Raw genomic sequence first — 19,221 nt, forward strand, 5'->3', positions numbered from 1 at the left:
AAAAGCACACAAGATGCAATAGCAAATGTAACATCATTTATATACTCTGCACTTGATGAAGGAAATAAATGCGCAGGAATATTCATAGACCTAAGAAAAGCATTCGATAGTATCTCACACGCAAAGCTTATCAAAAAACTGAAATTAAATAACATCAATGATAAAGCCGTCCAATGGATAGAAAGTTATTTGAACAATCGTGCACAATTTGTTAAAATAAATGACCAAACTAGCGACCAAGAAACATCAAATTTTGGTATCCCACAGGGCACCGTGCTTGGACCAATATTGTTCATTTTGTATGTAAACGACATATTTATTCAACCATTGCATGGCCAAATTATCTCTTACGCTGATGATACAGTCCTTATAATAAAAGAAAAAACTTGGGAAAAAATTAATCTAAAAGCTACAGAAGACATAAATAATCTAAAAATATGGTTTGACAATAACCTCTTGTCGTTAAATAGTGATAAAACATATGTCATTCCTTTCGAAATTAACACTAACATTGTACCTCCAAATCTTCAAATATTCTTACATAATCATTCTCTCGCACAACACGATACTAATCACTGCCAACAAAAATGTTCACTTCTGAAAATAGCGGATAAAATTACATATCTTGGAATAATCATAGATAAAAACCTAAAATGGAAAGATCACATCGACCATACAATAAAAAGAGTTAGGAAGTTAATTCATATATTCTTACGAATACGAAACTTCTTATCAACGAAAAACCTATACTCAATATACTACGCATTAGTACAGTCTATTCTTCAGTATGCCATTATCAGTTGGGGAGCAGCTTACAAAACTAATCTGACCCCCATAGAAATTGTTCAAAAACTAATAATAAAAATTATACTAAAAAAACCTCCAGACTTCCCAACTGACAGCATATTCGAAGAATTCAAAGTTCCAACATTTAAAAACTTATTTATAAAAAATTCAATTATACAAATTATAAAAGAAAAAGATAAATACGCATTCATAACTGAAAATCGTACTAGACTTAAACATGTATTTGTGTGCCCCAAATTAAACACTTCTTTTGCACAACACCATTATACTCACCAAGGAAAATTCTTTTTCAATAACCTACCAATAGAAATCAGAAGCATCAGGAACAAAATTCAATTGTTGAACTCCATCAAAAAGTATTTTAGAGAATGTCACACTAAAAATCTTACTTGTTTTTCTTCTTACTGAATACATATATGTTTACATATTTTAGTTAACGGGTCTGATTGCCATGTGTCTATATTACCTACACATACATATATATTGAAATACATGATTATAGTAAATAGTAATTGTAATTATATGAAATGTATTAACTGTATTAACTGCATTGTATTAACTGTACACGTGACTTTATTTGTACATAATATGTGAAATGTTAACTCTTCTTCCATCCACAAGCTAAGGCTTTTAATGGAAGACCAGTAAAATTATAATATATTATGTTGTTTATTGCATTAAAAAAAAAAAAAAAAAAAAAAAAAAAAAATAGTTTTCCTTTTTAGACGAGGTGGACACAGGTGACCATACTTTCTCTCATTCCGGGGGAAAAAAATACCGTAAATAGGCTAAAACTGTAACATTAATACCCCAGTGGAGTCCCACGGACTCCACTAGCGTGATTACTCACCTATCAGAGCCACGCACATCGACGTCCGCTCTCCTTCGCGTTTGACGCGTCACTGCGTGAAGGTACTGGAACGCACAATTTGTAATTCCAAAAACGAACGGTGTTATGAGCGCTAAAAGTTTTCAATGGAGTCCCAGGGACCTACCGGGTAAATCAAGGGTTAAACTCACACTCCGACATCTGGACTTGAACATATGTACCTATGCCTACTAACTACATAGCATCTTATTTTTCTCGTGGTACAAGGCGGTGTACCAGTACTGAGAGTCGTACGATAATGCTGGGAGTGGTATCACACCAGCACAGATTCTCATTGCTCATACGCTCTGAGCGCACTGCTCCCGTTCAAATAAGTCAACTCTTTGAGCGGTACGAAAACATTGAGCTGGTACCGTAGCTCCCGCTCTTAAGAGGAAGCTACAAGCCAAAAATGTGTATATTCTTGGTATACCTTATATTGTAGGTAATAAGCATTAAAATCGCTTGACAAACGAAGTCTAGAAACGTTTGATTACAAGCACAAAACTGGTTTTTATTTATTATGTAAATAATTTTATAAGAAAGTCTCTGTCACAGATAATCTTAGCTATAATAAGCTATTTTTTTAAAGTTGTTTCCTTTACTCGATCATACATTTCTAGTGAAAAAATATTTTTTTTAGAAGCTTACATTAATATTTTTTATTGAGTAATTTATTTTTTATTTGTATTCTACTCAAGCGAAACGATAAGAAAACCTTCAAATTATCTAAAGCATATTTTTTGGTATATAATGTACACCAGTTCGTTATAAAGATTAACCATTGAGACGTTGTTGATTTGCACGGATCGAACCTTCTACAAGCTTCCATTTTTTCAAAGACAATAAACAAGCACTATTTCGTTCTCTTTCTGACATAAAAGAAATAATTAATGTTTAGATGAGAGGAAGAGAGATATATCCATTTTAATAATGTGCGGTCGTTCTGGGACAAATATGGTCTTAGGAGAGTATAATGCGCGCACGGCATTTGGGACTGTTTGGGTCTTAGAAGGTCCCAAGGGTTAATCAAAATAGTGATTTATCATTAAGCTTCGCCTTAATGAAATGAGTCATGAATCATCGTTAGTTCGGTTGATATAGGAGTTTTACATAGGTAATAAAAAGACAATACTATTTTTAAATAGATACTAATTTTATTTTACTCAAAGTAATAATTATAAAAATACACATAAATTAAGAAATGTAATCTATCATTATTTGTGAACAATAAGGTTTACAGTTTGGCATCTAAATATATGACAAAGTTAACACTATTTAAATGGCTCCAAATCTCCACAGAACTTATATTCCCTAGAAGTGTGATCCATACCGATGTGAAAGAAAACATTTGTCATCAATTTACATAAGATCTTTCGACTCCTCGGCCCCAGACAAGTCAAGAAAGAATATTGATATTTCAAAAAAATTTTTTTGATCAATTTCAGCTTTTCAGTAAGGAATATTAGAGCTTACTTGAGACAGACCCACAACACACTTCTTTCGGTTTATATATTCAGTGACTCTCTTAGTCTAAACTAAGCTTAAAAATTTTGAAGTTTGCTTAAAACGAAAATAAATATAAATTTAATTAATAATTTTGAAAATGATTATTGATAATTTAATTATTTTTCAAAAATTCAGTCTACTCACACTTATAAATCTTATCACTAAAAAGTTCATAAATTGTGTACATTTTCATATTAAAATCAATAATTATAATATTTTAGCTACACTTATCAATAAATTGTACCTTTTCAATAAGTACATTGTTATTATAAAAAATACATATTTTTCAAAATATGGCAAAAGTTTTGACACTTGTATAGTTTCACATCTACCAAAATGGTAGATTAGTATGAGTATGAGAGTATCAAAAAAAACTCTCAATAGTATTTCTCGATAATTATACTTCGTAAAAATAATAAAATATTTCTCAATAATAATATGATAATTAGATATCCTATTTTCTTTTGTATCTATTATCGTCATATCTAATATTTGTTATATATTTATTTTTTATCTCTTGAGCAGGAGCTCTCGTTTCTCCGCCTTTTTATCACAATCTAAAAAAAAGTGTAACAAGATTATTATTATATTAAAAAAAACTAGCTGACGTCTACACACCGTTGCTGGGGGGTTATTCTTAGGAGATAGACATATTTCATTGTGGGCTTTTCTGTTGGCCTTTTTAAAATACACAATTCCGTAGTACATTATTTTGATGTATCTCATAAGGTTTAGCCAGCGTTAGCAATGTAGTGCCTGAAAATATATTTTTAAGTCTTGATTATAAAACATCCACTTTTCTCTACTTTCTATAAATATAATATGCATGTATCATATATGTAAACCTTCCGGAAGAGATTCTCTTAATGATACTGAAAACCCTGTCAAATCAGTTGCGTAGTTTTGAAGAAATAAGCGCACAAACAGACAGACGCGGATAACGACATTATTTTATACTATTTAGAGATAAAAAATAATAGAAAAAAAGCGATGGGCCATTAATCATTTTTAGATAATAATAATCATGCTATGCCTTTTTTTAGATTGTGATAGAAAGGCGGAGAAATGAGAGAGAGAGAGAGAGAGCAGGAGCTCTCTAGTGCGCAGACATGTGAAAAATCACAGGATATTATAATTGTAGGATTTGTGAAACTGAAAGTTAATGTTAAAATATTTTTATTTATTTATCAATTTCCCAATAATTATTAATTAGTGCCATTCAATTATCTAAATATTATTATCAATCTCTCTCCTGACAGCTTAGAGCTATTTTAGTAAGGCGAGGTTTACAATCCATTCGTTATGTAGGTAGATGTGAAACCAATGAGAACCTAAGTTTAACTTATTTAAATGTACAGGCGACCACAAATCACCGAGAGATGCCTCGAGTCCATCTCAATTAATATTTAATCAATACTTCAAAGACAATAGTAGATTTCCGGAAATATATATTTTTTAAGAAATGCTTTCCGGAAATTAGATTATTTTTTTTAAAGGTTTCCCGAAATTTCCAATTTTGAAGAAACGGTTTTCAGAAACTGGTTTAATGATAAAAAGATAATTTACAAAATAACATCATATTTTTATTTACACATTTGGGCATTTTATTAGTCAAAATACATTTTAAAAGGGCATTTGGAGGAGATTTACAAACTTATCTGCTACTGAACAAGTCGACACATTTAACTTTGCAACATAACAGCGCCCTTGAGGTGTTTTTGCACAAAAACGAAGCTATACAAGTCATCCAAGTATTATTATTATTTATTATTATAATAAGTTAACTTTTAAAAATAGATGTTTCGTTTTACCTTTCGGCTTTCTGCAAAGTTGAGTGTGTCAAGCTATACACGGTGTCTGGAAACTAGTAGTACAACTGGGAAACTGGTAAATCTACATCACATTTGGAGTCGATTTTGTGGTATAATTTTTTTTTAATTTCTTCTTTCTTTTAGGAATAAATCGAATACGAAAATAGAATTTTTTAGGTCAAATTTGTAAAAAAACAATCGCTAGGTAGTTAATATCAGCTAATGTTGTCGTTATCAGCTGTTGTCGAAAAATAAGGAAATTCTCTGATCGAAAAAAAAAAAGTTTTAATGGTTATCTACGTGATGTAGATTCACCAGTTTCTTGCTTGTACTAGAAGTTTCCGGACACCGTGTATAGATTCATTAGATGTACAGACACATAAACTGATCGTTAGTTGTTAGTTCCACTGAACAGATAATTCGTAGAAGTGTGATCTATACTGATTTGAAAAAAAAACTGATGTCGCCAAGTTATGTACATATGTAAGACCTTTCTACTCCCGCCCCAGATAGATCAATGAGATTGATTATCTGTTCAAGAAAGAAATTAAATATTTAAAAAAATATATTTCAATAAATTCATCCAATGTAACGGATAATTGATTTTACTTCGGGCACACGCAAACACCGACAACACACTGCTGTCAGCTTTTCAATTCAGTGGTTAAGTTAGGTTAGGTATGATTGCCTGCACAGATGAATTTGTAAATCCGTAAATTTAAATAAAAATAATTTAAAACCAAAAAAAAATTTCGTTTGTCCAAAATACTTGAGGAAGTCCACTAAAAAATAAATAAATAAAAATTAATACTTTTTTTCACTGAAATCTGTTAACAATATGTTTGACCCAACCTCCTTTTGAATTATCTTCTCCGGTTTCTGAATTATCCACGTTGCAATTATTACTTTCATTATTAGAACTATTTTGGATTTTATTTTCAGCTTCACAACTATCTGAAGGTTTATTCGTATTGTCGACTCTGTCAAACGATAACGACGAATGTTTTGGACCGCTAGAACTGTGCGGTAATGGAATATTACACTTCTGAACTTGAGGTTTGTATTTCGGAATAGAATTCTTAACGCTAGAGCCTACACTAGATTGGTCTTTAATGGAAATGTTGTTGGTTGCAGTCATTTTCATACTGAGAGATCGATTAAACGACAGCGAAGAATGTTCTGTTAAAAAATCTGCCGATTTTCTATTTGAAATTTTATTTTTTTGTTCATTGAGCGTTATCGATTCAATCTCTTTTTTGCGATCCTGGACAGATACAGATATCAATTTTTCATTTTTGGGGTCCGTTTCGCACGACGTAACACTATTCGAGCGTCGGCTGATTGTTGCAGAGTCGAGACTACATCGCTCGAAGCTCATGCGTTTCATTTGTATGTTGGAGCTGTTTGTGCGTTCATTATTCGGTCGGGGGATTCCTGGTTTGAATTTATCCGTCGGAGATTTCGGCGAAGGGAATTGGAAGACATTTTGAGGTTTTTCTGGCAGTTTAATACATAAATTTAGCTTTCCTGATACTTCATGTTGGGGTCCGTCCAATTCAGCAACGTGATGTTCTATTTTTATCGTAGCCGGTTTCACTGTTAAGTCATGTTCGGTAATTTTTAAATTGGCACTGAGATGTTTCTCTCGATTGTTAGTATTAAACCTTGATTTGATAATGTCACTTTTAGATGTATCGAGAGACGTTGTATTTAATGGGGGTGTTTCAAAGCTTTTTATAACTGTTGGACATTTGATTCCTTGTAAAATGTTTGGTTTGAATTGTGGTTTAACAGGGACGGGTGGTGCTGGCTTCGCCGGAGTCATTTTCAAAGGACTCGATGTGGAAGAATTCAAAGAACTAATTTCAACATCTTTTGATTTGTCTTTTATACTAGCTGTACATTTAAGATCGGTAGTTGGATTTGAAACGTGTTCTACCGTGCTCAGATATGATGTGCTTGTAATTACCGGCATTTCATTTGTAACAAAGTTTTCTGGGGCAGTTTTAAACAATTCTCCACTGATTCTTTTAGCCCCGTCAACTCCCTCACTCTTGATGATGTTTGTACTGACAAAACTGGTTCTTTTGGTTACGCTGACGCTTCGTGTTAACGTGGCGTTACTTTTACGGTCAGTTCCATGGGTAATGGCATCTTCCGGATCGCTATATATAGCGGAATCTCTAAAAATCTCATTACCGAACATATTTTCCATTTCATCAAACGACTTTTCATAGAAACTTTCGTCAGAAACAATCTTGAACTGGAATCTTTTAGATTCTGCTGTACGTTTTTGACTTAAAATCTTACCGTCTTCCTGTTTCATTGGAGCAACTTGATCTGATTGAATATCTTTAGACAATTTAAAAGACTTGCTCGATGAATCTCTGTAAAGAAAAGAGTTGTTTTTGCTAGTTTCGACGTGAGTGTTTGCGTAGCCCTCGCTAGAGGATGTGAAATGCGACGAATTAGAGAGTAAGCTGTCTGGACGTAGAGCGTTTTTGTTTATAAACACGTTGACGTTATCCAAATCGGAAACTATGTCTCCAAGGAATAATGCTTTGGGATCTGCATAGTCGGATTGCGCTATCCTCGCTCCTAAATGCCGACTGCCTTGCTTATAAATAGGCAACTTATTCAAGTCTTGCACCGAGCTTTGCGCAGATTTCAAACCTTGGTTCATATTAGGAAACTGAGCCGATTGCGACATCTCGGCCACATTGGTGGCTAGACAATCGGTTGATTTGTACGGCGAAGTGATATTGTTGCAACTTTTAGAAATGGACGAAGCCATTTTACCCTGATCGGTTGTTTCGCTGAAACTCTTGCTCTGAATTAGATTATTTTTATCAGGAGAATCGTCCGGTTGCGTCACTAACACGGTAATAGAGTTTTTTCTGCCGGCATCGCCTTTAGAATTCTTTCTCACAATTTCTCCCTTAGAGTTCTTCCTTTCTACATTCTTAACAATATCTTTATTCTCATAATTGATGTCTTTCAAAGTAAGATTCAGAGCTTCGGCAACATTATTTTCGTGCTGTTCGTCATTGATGATACTCTTAAATCTTTGCATCAAGTTTCTCGAGTTGTTTTTCGGTGTTGTCGTCTTTTTCGCATCTGTTTTCTTCACATCTTTAGCGTTGTCTTTTTCAGTATTAGCGGCACTCTGCTCTTGATTAGACCAGCCTTTCAATTTGAATCTATTCAGCACGCTTTTAAGGGATAGCACATTGGCGGTAGTCTTGTAAATCTTGTGTTCGGGATGAACGGACGTGGGAATGTCATCTTGGGAGTTGCAATTCTGCGATTTCTCATTCATGACTTCCATGGATGAAGAAATGGATTGATCCATCATTTGCGTGCTGAGCAGAAGATTATTATTAGAAGCGTTATTTAAATTTCCTAGTTGTTCTCGTCGCATTTCAAAATTGTTTTTATAACACCGATCAATCTCTTCTTCAAGTTCTAAAGTAGATCGGCTTCTACAATCTAAAGCTTCGTCTATACTGTCACCTTCTACAAACGAACGTGAACTTCGGTTCGATATGGTGAGATCGCACGGGAATTTAAGTGCGGAATTATCGTCACCTTTAATAAATCTCTCGATATCTTCGTAACTAATTTCGCTGAAATCAGAAGCGATGGTAAAAGGTCTATCAGTTTGGAGCACCTTACCCTCTCTGTTTAAATAAACTTTATTATAAACGGACGGTTTGTTTTTCGCAATAGATTGTGAAGCATTTTCTTCAGATTCGTTCAAATTGACTTGGAAACTCCTAGGTAAAGAGCCGGATTTTTTATCCCGAGGCGTCGTGAAGTGTTCCTTCTGACTTTTAAGCCAAATCTCAGGCATGTTGGGACTTTGAGGTCCATTCTCAACTTCCAAATAATCATCGATATTAATATTGTTGAGATTGTCTTTATTCCTCCTGTTTTTCAACGCCGGGTTTTCGATAACCGTGTCATTCGAGATTCTTTTCCAAACGTCAGATTCTTCGTCGTAATTATTTTCTAAGTCTGTATCTTTCGTTCTGCACTCCTTGTCGATTTTATCTCTTACCAGTCTTCTTTCTACTTCATCCCTCTTCACCTTTTGAGGAGTTGAAGACGGTACGGCATACTCCCCGTTATCTTCGAAGTCGTCAATTTTCTTAATATTGCTCGGAACACGATAAGCGTCAATGTTTTTATTCCCATCAAAACAGAGATATACGTAGTCCGATTCGGACAAACTTACACGTGTTTGTTTGCCGAGGGGCAGTTCGGAATTTTGAAGAGTATCGTTCAATTTTTTAGGCGAACGCTCATTATTAAGAGGAGCGAAAGTACTCAAACACGGAATGACACTCAGTGAAGACTTTTCAGGAGAATCGATACTTTGTTTCGTAGCATTTTTCTCTGGACTTACAAGAGTCTCGTAAATATGTTCTTCGACCGGACGTCTTCTTTGAATTGGTTTAACGATATCTTCAATGTGTTCAATACTAGGAAGAGTACAGTTATCTTTAAGTTCTACAGCAATTGCAACCTTTTCTGAATCGCTGATATCAAGCGGGGGTATGTTATGCAGCAGGCTTTCAATGGCAGAAGTTTGCCGTCCGTACTTGGGTCGTACCTTTGCTTGACTTTCTCTAGCCTGCATCAAAACCTTTTCAGGATTCGAATGTGATTTTAGCAGTCTTTGGTGTCGTCTATTTGTTGCGTTTCTCAGCTGGTGTCTCTTCAAAATCTTTTGGAACTCCCGATTTTGCATGAGGAGTTGTGAAATGATCTGTTCTAGCGGCTTTTCATGGCCGTCGTCGCAGCTTTCGAAAGCATCGTCTTCAATATCGCTCTTCTTCGATTTCGGAGAAGCGCTGCCACTTTTTGCAGCAGGCTTAGTCTTTGAATCAAACGTTTCCAAAGGTTCGTTAATGTCTTTTTTAACAAGTGTTTTATCTTTATCGATCTCGCTTTGTTTAAATGAATCTGTTTTCTGTATCAAACTTCTGTAGACTTCATCTTCAGCCTCTCCCCCAGGAATACCAGTACCAACCTTCTTGATTTCACTCGAATCTTTATCTGCATTCATTACTCCATCATTCTTGTGACTGTTCAAGGTATTAATGCTGTCTGTAGATTCGGAGATATGAAGCACATTATCAGTAGCAAAATCAGTGTAGAACTTCGCTGTTGAATCGACAGCGAGATGTCTCAGAGTTTTTGCCCGGTTCTTCTTTATCTTGGAGATTTTCTTCGGCACAGTTTTAGAGTTGTACATCTTCACTTCGAGCGTATTAGATTTGGTTGGATTATTAACGTCGAGCTTTTTGTTTAGCGGATTAGCTTCACGATCCAATGATCGACAATTGCGTTCGACTTCTGCTTTTAAACCGTCAATTTCAACGCCACTTTTGCTGTGTTTACATGTGAAGTTTAACCTGATGGACGTGGCTCGACCGCAATTAGAGCAAATCACATTGATCCGTCCACAATCTGCACATCTTCCTTCAAAACTCTTCTCTTCTTTCGTAAGTTCTTCTTGGCTCTTTGCACATTTGCTCATCTCAACGGACTTCTTCCAATCTTTCGGATCGAAATTGATATTCGACATACCTGGTTCTGACTTACGTCGCAAAGTACCGGTGGTGTTTTTCGTCACGTTAAGCAATGCTTGCGAATCGTCTTTCGAACCCCTTTTCGCCTTTGAATCGGCCAATTCGTGTTCGCACTTAAAACTCTGCCCTACCGCATCAGAGCTATAATTCAAGTTATCTTCGACAGTGATGTTTTCTCTGATCTCCTGGCATTTCAAACACGTCTTCTTCAAATTGATAGACTCCCGATTTTTCAATCTATCTTCTGCCAAGTCCAACATATCGAATTGCTTCTTACTAAAATCGCTAGAAATATTTTTAACGCCTTTCCCATTACAACCGGGACACCGTTCAAAATTGATTTTCTTCGATACTTCTTCGGTCGAACACTTAAAACTATCGTTTCGTTCACACTTCATACAAACTCTAATATTCTCTCGACTTCCTTGCTCGTCCGTATAATTAAAAGATTTATTGCACTCTGAGCATTTGAGCTTTTTATCGCTGGCAACATCGAGAGAAGACTGACTTTGGAATTCGTCACAGCGGCGACACTTTGTCGATTCAAATTCGTCACAATCGTAATTAGAATCCGAGTAGTTCGAGCGTTCGGTCTGGCAACTTTTGCATAGATAAACCGAGTTACTTCTACAATTAGAACAAAGATAACCATTTAAACGTTGGTTCTGACAATCTTTGCAATGTTCGTAATTGGAACAATCTACGTTAGAGCAAGAGTTATTGTGACAATCACAAATATCATCGTCGTAAGTCGAATCGGTGCGAATATTCTTGTCCTTTTCTGTTTCATTGTTTCCTGAGGCTTCGTCAGGATTTGGTCCCTTTCTCTGTGAGCGCTTGAGGCGTTGTCTCAGCCCGGATTCAAAGGATTTTCTCCGTTCGCGCTCCAACTTGCGCTTTTCAAGATACTCGGGAGCCGAGAGCTGCTTCCTCATAGAGGAGTGAGAGATGAGATTGCTTGACTTTTCTGCAAGGATGTCATCTGAAAAGAAACAGATAAATAAATAAAAAAAAACATCATTTTTTATTTACTTAGTCATGTCATGTTTTGGTTAGCTGTGTGGAGGATCTTTTAAAAAAAAATTTAAAATGGATGGAGTTAACGTAGGTCTGTGTTGTAGAAACACAGAGGCCTGCTAATTATTCCAAAGGCTAGTTGGTGAACATAAGAATGAGTCATTGAAATAACCCGTTCTCATGTGACAAATAATGTCAACCGTGTATAAATGTATTATATTGTTAACACTTGGGTCTTTTTATGCCTTTTAGTACACAGTACATCGATAGCAGTTACAGTATTCTTGTATACTTTAAGGCACAAACTGACATGGACTTATAAGTTATTGTATCTATTTTTTTATTACTGAGATAAAATGACAATTCAACACCTATAAAAAGTGCTATAAAGTTATGAAAAGTGATGAAACAAATTTATTTTTAAGCAGATTTATTACAATTATTTACCCCCTCTTCCCCCTTGTCACCAAAAGTAAGCAAAGCTCTTACCCCCCCCCCCCCCCCCTCCCATGCTTACGTAAAAATTGGTACCTATATGCATTTTTCTGTTAATGTATTCTGTTTTTTTTATTGATTCATAAGCAGCACTTTTAAAATAGACTTAGGATAGAGGACTTTAATGCACATAATATTCATTTAAACAAACTAAGCGAGTACCTAAACGTATTAATTATTTGTGGGAATCCCCGAATATGTATTCGATTTTCAAACATAGACAATGTGTGGGTTGCCAATGTATAAAAAAAAAATAACTACTGCTGAGCAGTGCTGACGTAATCACTATCTCGACCCCCCACCCCCCCATGTCATCAAAAATAAGCAAAGCAAAGACCCCCCTGCCCCCCTATAGTGCTTACATAATACTTGAACGGCCCCTAACCTATTTAACCTAGTTTTCGTTTCATCACTTTTAATAATTTTAGGTGTGTTGAATTGTCATTTTGATGAGTTATCCATATATTGGACCGGTCGGTGGCCGAGTTGACATTGCGCTTGGGTCCCACTCGGCGTAGTGTGTTCAATTCCTCGGCTGGCTAAGTCCTCCATCACAAGACAAGCAACATTTTCATCTTACTGTGGTGGTAGTAGGAGATTTTCAAATATTGTCAGCTTATTCGTAACCCGGGAATATTTGTCTTTCTTTAAAAAAAAAAAAAAAATATATATATTTAAACTTTCCGGGGGAAATTCTCTAAACGATGGTGAAAACTCTATCAAAATTCGTTGCGTAACGACATTGTTTTATACTATTTACAGATTCTAAAAGGTCGTTGAAAGCAATTGCTATGTCTGCAATGCACTTTTCGAAACATTTGTCAAAGTTTGGGAATTTTTTATTAATTATTTTCATAGCAACAATAACCTTTGTAATATGTTTGTGTAATTTAATTTGTTTTTTAGTTTCATATAAAGTGGTTTTTTACAGTTTACAAGAAAAAAAAACAATTGTTGAGCAAAATCGTAAGTGCCAGATACCAAGAACTATAAAACATAGCCCTGTCATCCCTGTTGATATTAAAAGTGTTTTTGTGAATTGCCTCTGTAATTGTGCTCGATACGTAAAGCTGTCTGAAATGTTGGATTAAGAAGTAGGTAGCGCAACGTGGAATAAAAATTCTAAAATTAATCACGATAATACATTGACCGTGAAAATCTCCAACCATATCATTACCATTAGTGTTCAAGTATTGCTTGACATTTGTTCTCACTTATCTAACTCTTGTTCCACACGCCTCTGGGAATATGGACGAAGCTATTAACGACAATTTCCTAACGTCTATTTAAATCTAAGTAGAGTGGTTAAGTATTATATATTAATACATTTAAAAATGTGCTATAAAAATTATTCAAGTATTATTATTATATTACCGTCAGTTTTGTTCTGTCCCAGTTCCATTACGAGCTGTCGAGCGTGCGATGGAATTACTGCATTATAGTTCTCGAGAATCACCTAGAAAAAAAAAATTACATATTATTATTTTTAATAAATGTCAGATCTGATCATTGTGTGCCGTATTAACACTTTAACAGCCGTTCGACGTTTTTTCCACTTTGACAGCCGCTCATTTTAAATAGTGCTTTCTATGGTTCGCCGATTTATAAAAAAATAACTATCTTAGTTATAGGCAAAATTGTTTTTTATATTTATAAGAGGATTTAATCTATTTTGAGATCAAAAAACTCTAATTTATTTTGTACGCACATACTCGATAGCCCGTGGCGCACTGACGAGGCGGCGAGGGCGATGCTTCATCCCTCACCTGCGCACCTGAATTGCCTATGTGTGTGTGGCCTAAACATTCATATACACGTTCCGATAATGCAGATGCACGATAGAGCTTGCTATTTTAACATAAACAGTACGAGACTCGATCAGAGTGGTACATGTGATCAGCCTCTTCTAGAAAAAATGTCGCGAGTGATGCTCGAGTACGGCTGACAAAGTGTTACAATAATTAAAATGCGGGGCTGTTAATGTGTTAAACCACCAGTTCCGTATTTGAAATTTAACGCCCGATCAGGGCCGGTCCTAAGCCAAACGGTGCCTGGCACAAGGTAAAATTTTGACATCCCGTGTCAAAACTAGTAGACGCCTAGGTAGGTGACCAGTGACTGATGAATCCTATTTTTGTGTAGCACCGTTTTTGTGTAGCGCCATGTGTTAGGACTGTTAAGTGTCAGGTATTATCAGCACCTTGACAATACGGCGGAGCGGACTGCTCCAATTGCGCCCGCACAGAGCCGGCCCTGTACACGATTGACCAGACTTTTGGATCACGAAAAATGCCCACAATGCATTCCTTGTGTTCTTCTTTATTTGATAATTAAAACTTACCTATTCGAAGGATTTTAACCAGAATATTTGGAGTAAAAAATGTAGATACCATTTGGCTATCCGATGTTAACAAAAAAAATATATATATTCTTCACACGTCGCCACTGATCACGCGCTCTGTCTTATCTGTTACCGTGCTGATGGAACGGTCTAGGCTGTACTCAACTACCCAGTGGCGAGATGTTATGAACATTTTTTTTGTTTGTTTTTAATTGAAAAAATATATCACCGGACAGCAAAATGATTCCTACAAATAAGCTCAGGAATCTCTGGTTAAAAACTTTGTGTACATGTTGTTACATCTCTGTATTTAAAGATTAGTAAAGTTTAGGTTGGGATTTTAAAAGAAATTCATTGTCACCAAATGGACAAATTGTGATAAGCAGAAAAGCACAACTACCATGTTGATATGGTTGTGAGTTGATTGCAATTTGATAGAAAGTTGAAACAGACCTAGAATTGATGTTTAACGGGAGCCTTTCAAATGTAAAAAAAACAAAGCCACGCTGACAGGCCCTTTGATGACAATATAGTATGCTGAGATAGATGCTTACCTTATCGATCAAGCATACTATTGGGTGTCATGTTGAATAAAATAAAGATGGTTATATTTCACGTAATTTATGTTTATCGAATTAACGTAACATATTCACATGACACTAAATCAGAAGATATATAGGCGAATCACGCACGCGAGCGGCTAGCCCGAACCAGTACCCAGCAGAGAATGGCGGCCACAGGAACTTCTACTCAGTAGATAAGTAGGGCGCTGTTATCCTCTCGCTGGGATACCATAGGAGAAAATATATTCTGTGGTGACTGCCGATAACAATGTTACATTTGAATTTCTGTGAAAAACACCAAACTAAAGACAGGTTTGATCACAGAAGTTGAACATTTCATCAATTTTCAAAGATAAAGTTCAGTGCAAGTCTTATTCAAGTTCTGTAACTATCCAAGTACTGGATAACAATCAGCCCACGATGAAATAATAATAGAAATTGAAATTTAACTTTGAAATTTGATGAAATTTTGTGAAATGCTATAAATGTTTATTGCTTAAAAGTAGAACTAGCTCACGTAGAAGCAGAACTAACTCACATAAATTAAATAATAAGTGAAAAAAAATTAAATATAAATTAAAGGTGATAATGAATGGTCGCCCTACCCTCTTCAGTAGCAGAGTCCACTCGCGCTTGTGCTGTATGTTGCGCGCCTGTAGGGTGACCTGCATTCGGGGACAGTCAAACGGGATTACGTGGAAGCTGAGAGGCTGACCCTGGATTGACTCCACCAGCATCAGATTGTTGCACTGAAATGATCAAGACAAACAATCAGACAGGAAGTATCTGGCTATTCAGATCTGGCCATCAAAGATGGCTAAAGTCATTTAACCTTTCCGGGAGTAAGTTATGTAATGCTGGCCGTGCTCTGGGGAGTGAGTTTTTTTTACAAAAATAAAAAAATATATTTTTTGATTAAATTTTATGATAGAATGCAAAATAAATAACAGCCAATATCTCTGTCGATAATGGTGTAAAATGTTTAAAATTGGTATAAAGTAACAGTAATATGCCCATAGATAGCAATACAATACATATTTACAGAATATGCATTAAATATGAATATGCAACCCCTGTCGTCCATACTCCTTTGGCGAAAGTGTGTACCGTCGTCCATTAGCGTCCATACTCCCGGAAAGGTTAAGCAAAATATTTTTTTAAAGTCAAAATTTAAACAGTAAATGACAGGGACATAATATAATTTGTACCTGCTAAGCTTGGGATGGGCTGGTTTCGTAGTACCTACCCAGAACTTAATTGGTTTGGATAATAATTGTGATTGATTTGCCTAAATTTGCATTCTTTATTTAATTTTTGCCCATTGTCTATTCCCAAAACCTTAACATAGGACTGGAATTTAAGTCTAAGGATAAGATACAGGTCTATCTTTAAGGATAGCGATCTCGCGCTTTTGTAAAACCCCACTGCAGATTTTTCTGTGTTATATTGAATAAATTGTTATAGCCACTCGAGCGATAACTTCCCAAATCGGGGTAGGTGACATTTATAAACTATAATAAATTATAAATTATACAATTTTTTTTTAAATTTATAAAACCGCTAAATATGGGATTAGCGGTGAAATGTAGGTGGATTCATTGTCTTTCGACTGTAGTAAGCAGTTCATATGTTTCCGTATTAATATTTGGAAGTATGATATTAATCACATTGAATGGCCAAATCAAAAACTGAACACCTGGAAATCTCCATCACTCGAGTGGTTAACTATAATATTGTACTAACACTTGTTTTATTGAAGTGTTGTGACGGTGACAGAGAAGAGGCCTTGTGGAGCCTCTTAAGATAAAGATCTAGGTAAGTCTGTCGTATCCACCTTTGCATTCCTTTTATTCCACATATTGGACTTGAACTGAATTAAAGAGCGACAAGTACAATTAGATTTCTTACAATCAAACTGATTGCTCAGTTTTGTGTTAAATAATATAGGTACATAAAAAAAACTGAATAAACACACTTAAAAAAAATAGAACCAGGGCCTCCATCAAATGGTCCTTCGAGCCGGATGATGGGCCTTCTCTTATACACATTACGCATTTCATATAACAATATGATGATAAATTCAAAGGCTGTGATTTGCGAAATCACGCTACAATAACGTTAGTGTTTAGTCAGGGTTAACGGTAACTCACCATGATGTGAGACTTGTATGCCAAGATGCCGTACTCCTTGTTCTTGGTCAACAGTAGCATCTTGTCAAACAGGAAGGCGTGCCGCATAGCCTTGGCGCCAAACACCCTGGAACCGACACAAAACTATCACATTAAAACACGTAGGCTGCACACAAGCATTTATATGTGATTCAGAATTCCGAGCCACCGTTGCCACGAATAATAATACAAGTTTTTGAATTCATCTCCCGGTATCTTGACTCTCTATCCATATAGATGGCGCAAAATTCAAGCTTAACCAAATCGCCATCAAACTTATGGAAATTAAGATTTAAAAAAAAAATAATTTATACCTACGTCTAGTTTATTTAACCTTATTAAGGATCCAAATAGAAAGTATACAAGCACTTAATAGGAATGGCAAATGATCGCTCAAAACGTTTTTGCAAACATTCCGTAATGTGCCAAAAATCGGGGTGGGTATACACATTCGACAATGTTTTTTAAAAAAAAGCAAAACATACAGACATAGAATAATTTCTTTTGATACGGTTGGTGAAAAAAAATCTTAAAAATCTGGCCAGTTTTGGAGGAGAAAACGGGATTACAAAACCTCGATTTTGATTTTATTTAATTACTTCAGTATTCAGGAGAAGAGGGGGGGTTCACAGTGACAGCAACAGTTTTATAATATACCTTTAATTCAATTTAATTTCTCGGCGCCTACATTTTCTCTTGAGTCCCTCAGGAATTATATTAAGACTGGTATACAATACATATTGATAATGTGTAAGAATAAAAATTGAGAATGAAAGATTAACACATTCTTTGCGGGAAACGTGAAAACTCATCATACGCCTTTTTACAGTAAGACGCGGGAGACAAGTTTACTCGTTTTGTTGCGCAAAGCGGTAAGGAGCGGAAAACTTGTAAACAAGGGGTTCTAAATGGGTGCGGGGTCATGTTTTTTCTATTGTCGGCGGTACCCGATCTATCTACCTGTCAATACAATGAGTTTGAAACACAACAAAAAAATAAAATCATTGTCGCGTATGTTCCGCTCACAAACTACGCAGTGAAACGCGGTACATGTGCAAGTTTTGCAATGTGCCCCTGCATAAAGGAAAGTGTTTCGAACGCTATCACACATTGAAGCACTATTAGGTTATAGTTTTTTTTATATGAATTGAAAATTTCTAAATAATCTTATAATTTCGTATGAATAAATTTCGATTGTGAAATACTGTTTTTTCTATGATTCCCAAGAAAGTAGAAAGTTTTTGTTCATAATAAAAGGAATTACACATACATTGCTAAGTAAATAAATAGAGACATCTTTTTAAAGTAAAACACTGAAAGTTTCATCGAAAAATATCAAATAGATCATAAGATATGAATATTTTGCGAAAACTCTAATTTTGGCGCTAAAATTTAAAAACACACCCGCGCTTCGCCCCCAATTTGGGGGTAAAATGCTCGACCATATAGTGTTAATATCGAAAATGAAAATAAATGTTGCAGAGTAAAATAATTGATTACATATTTTAATTAAAAGTCTAAAGTTAATATAAAAAAAATAAAAGATAATCACCTAAATGTCCCTTCGGCGCACAATTCCCCGTAAGTTGTAAGGTCCTGTTCATGCCAGCCATAGAGAAGAGATTGAATTTCCTGGAATAATCAAAGAAATGGTTAACTAAGAAGATTTGACTGTTACAATTCTAGGTGCAAAAGGAGAATTAATTAGCTTGACTCGAGGTGGAATGGCGCAACGGTTAAAAGTCATACAAATTTTTCAAGTTCATATTTTATTCTTTCTATTTATTGTCTTTATACATTCTTGGACAGTTGTTTTGCAGAAATTCAAATGTGACGTTGTCCTCAAATAATGGCTATTCGGAGTGATTTTGTTTTTTTGACATTTGAAAGGTCCTCGTCAAACGGCGATTCTAGATGCATTTAGCTTTCTAACAAATTGTAATAAGATGACAAGACTAACAAGATGAAATTTTTCCTCTACTACTGATTACAATTTATTCAAAAGCTGAAACAGACTTAGAATCGGCATTTAAGGCGATGCACTA

General features: G+C 35.3%; 1 protein-coding gene across 1 annotated transcript in view; it reads right to left on the reverse strand.

The window, feature by feature from the left end:
• Positions 1 to 2,826: 2,826 nt before the first annotated feature.
• Positions 2,827 to 19,221, reverse strand: part of LOC149409604 (uncharacterized) — a 174,164-nt gene continuing 157,769 nt past the window's right edge. The window contains exons 7-11 of the mRNA XM_089649682.1: positions 18,729 to 18,808; positions 17,159 to 17,264; positions 15,614 to 15,757; positions 13,479 to 13,560; positions 2,827 to 11,574 (exon numbers count right to left, since the gene is read on the reverse strand). Coding sequence (XP_089505808.1) covers positions 5,813 to 11,574; positions 13,479 to 13,560; positions 15,614 to 15,757; positions 17,159 to 17,264; positions 18,729 to 18,808 — 6,174 coding nt within the window. The 3' untranslated portion in view covers positions 2,827 to 5,812. The remainder of the gene's footprint in view (positions 11,575 to 13,478; positions 13,561 to 15,613; positions 15,758 to 17,158; positions 17,265 to 18,728; positions 18,809 to 19,221) is intronic.

This window comes from Hesperophylax consimilis, chromosome 30, assembly GCF_061612785.1.
Source record: "Hesperophylax consimilis isolate HC1 chromosome 30, BYU_Hcon_1.0, whole genome shotgun sequence".
In the NCBI taxonomy this organism is placed as follows: Eukaryota; Metazoa; Arthropoda; class Insecta; order Trichoptera; family Limnephilidae; genus Hesperophylax; species Hesperophylax consimilis.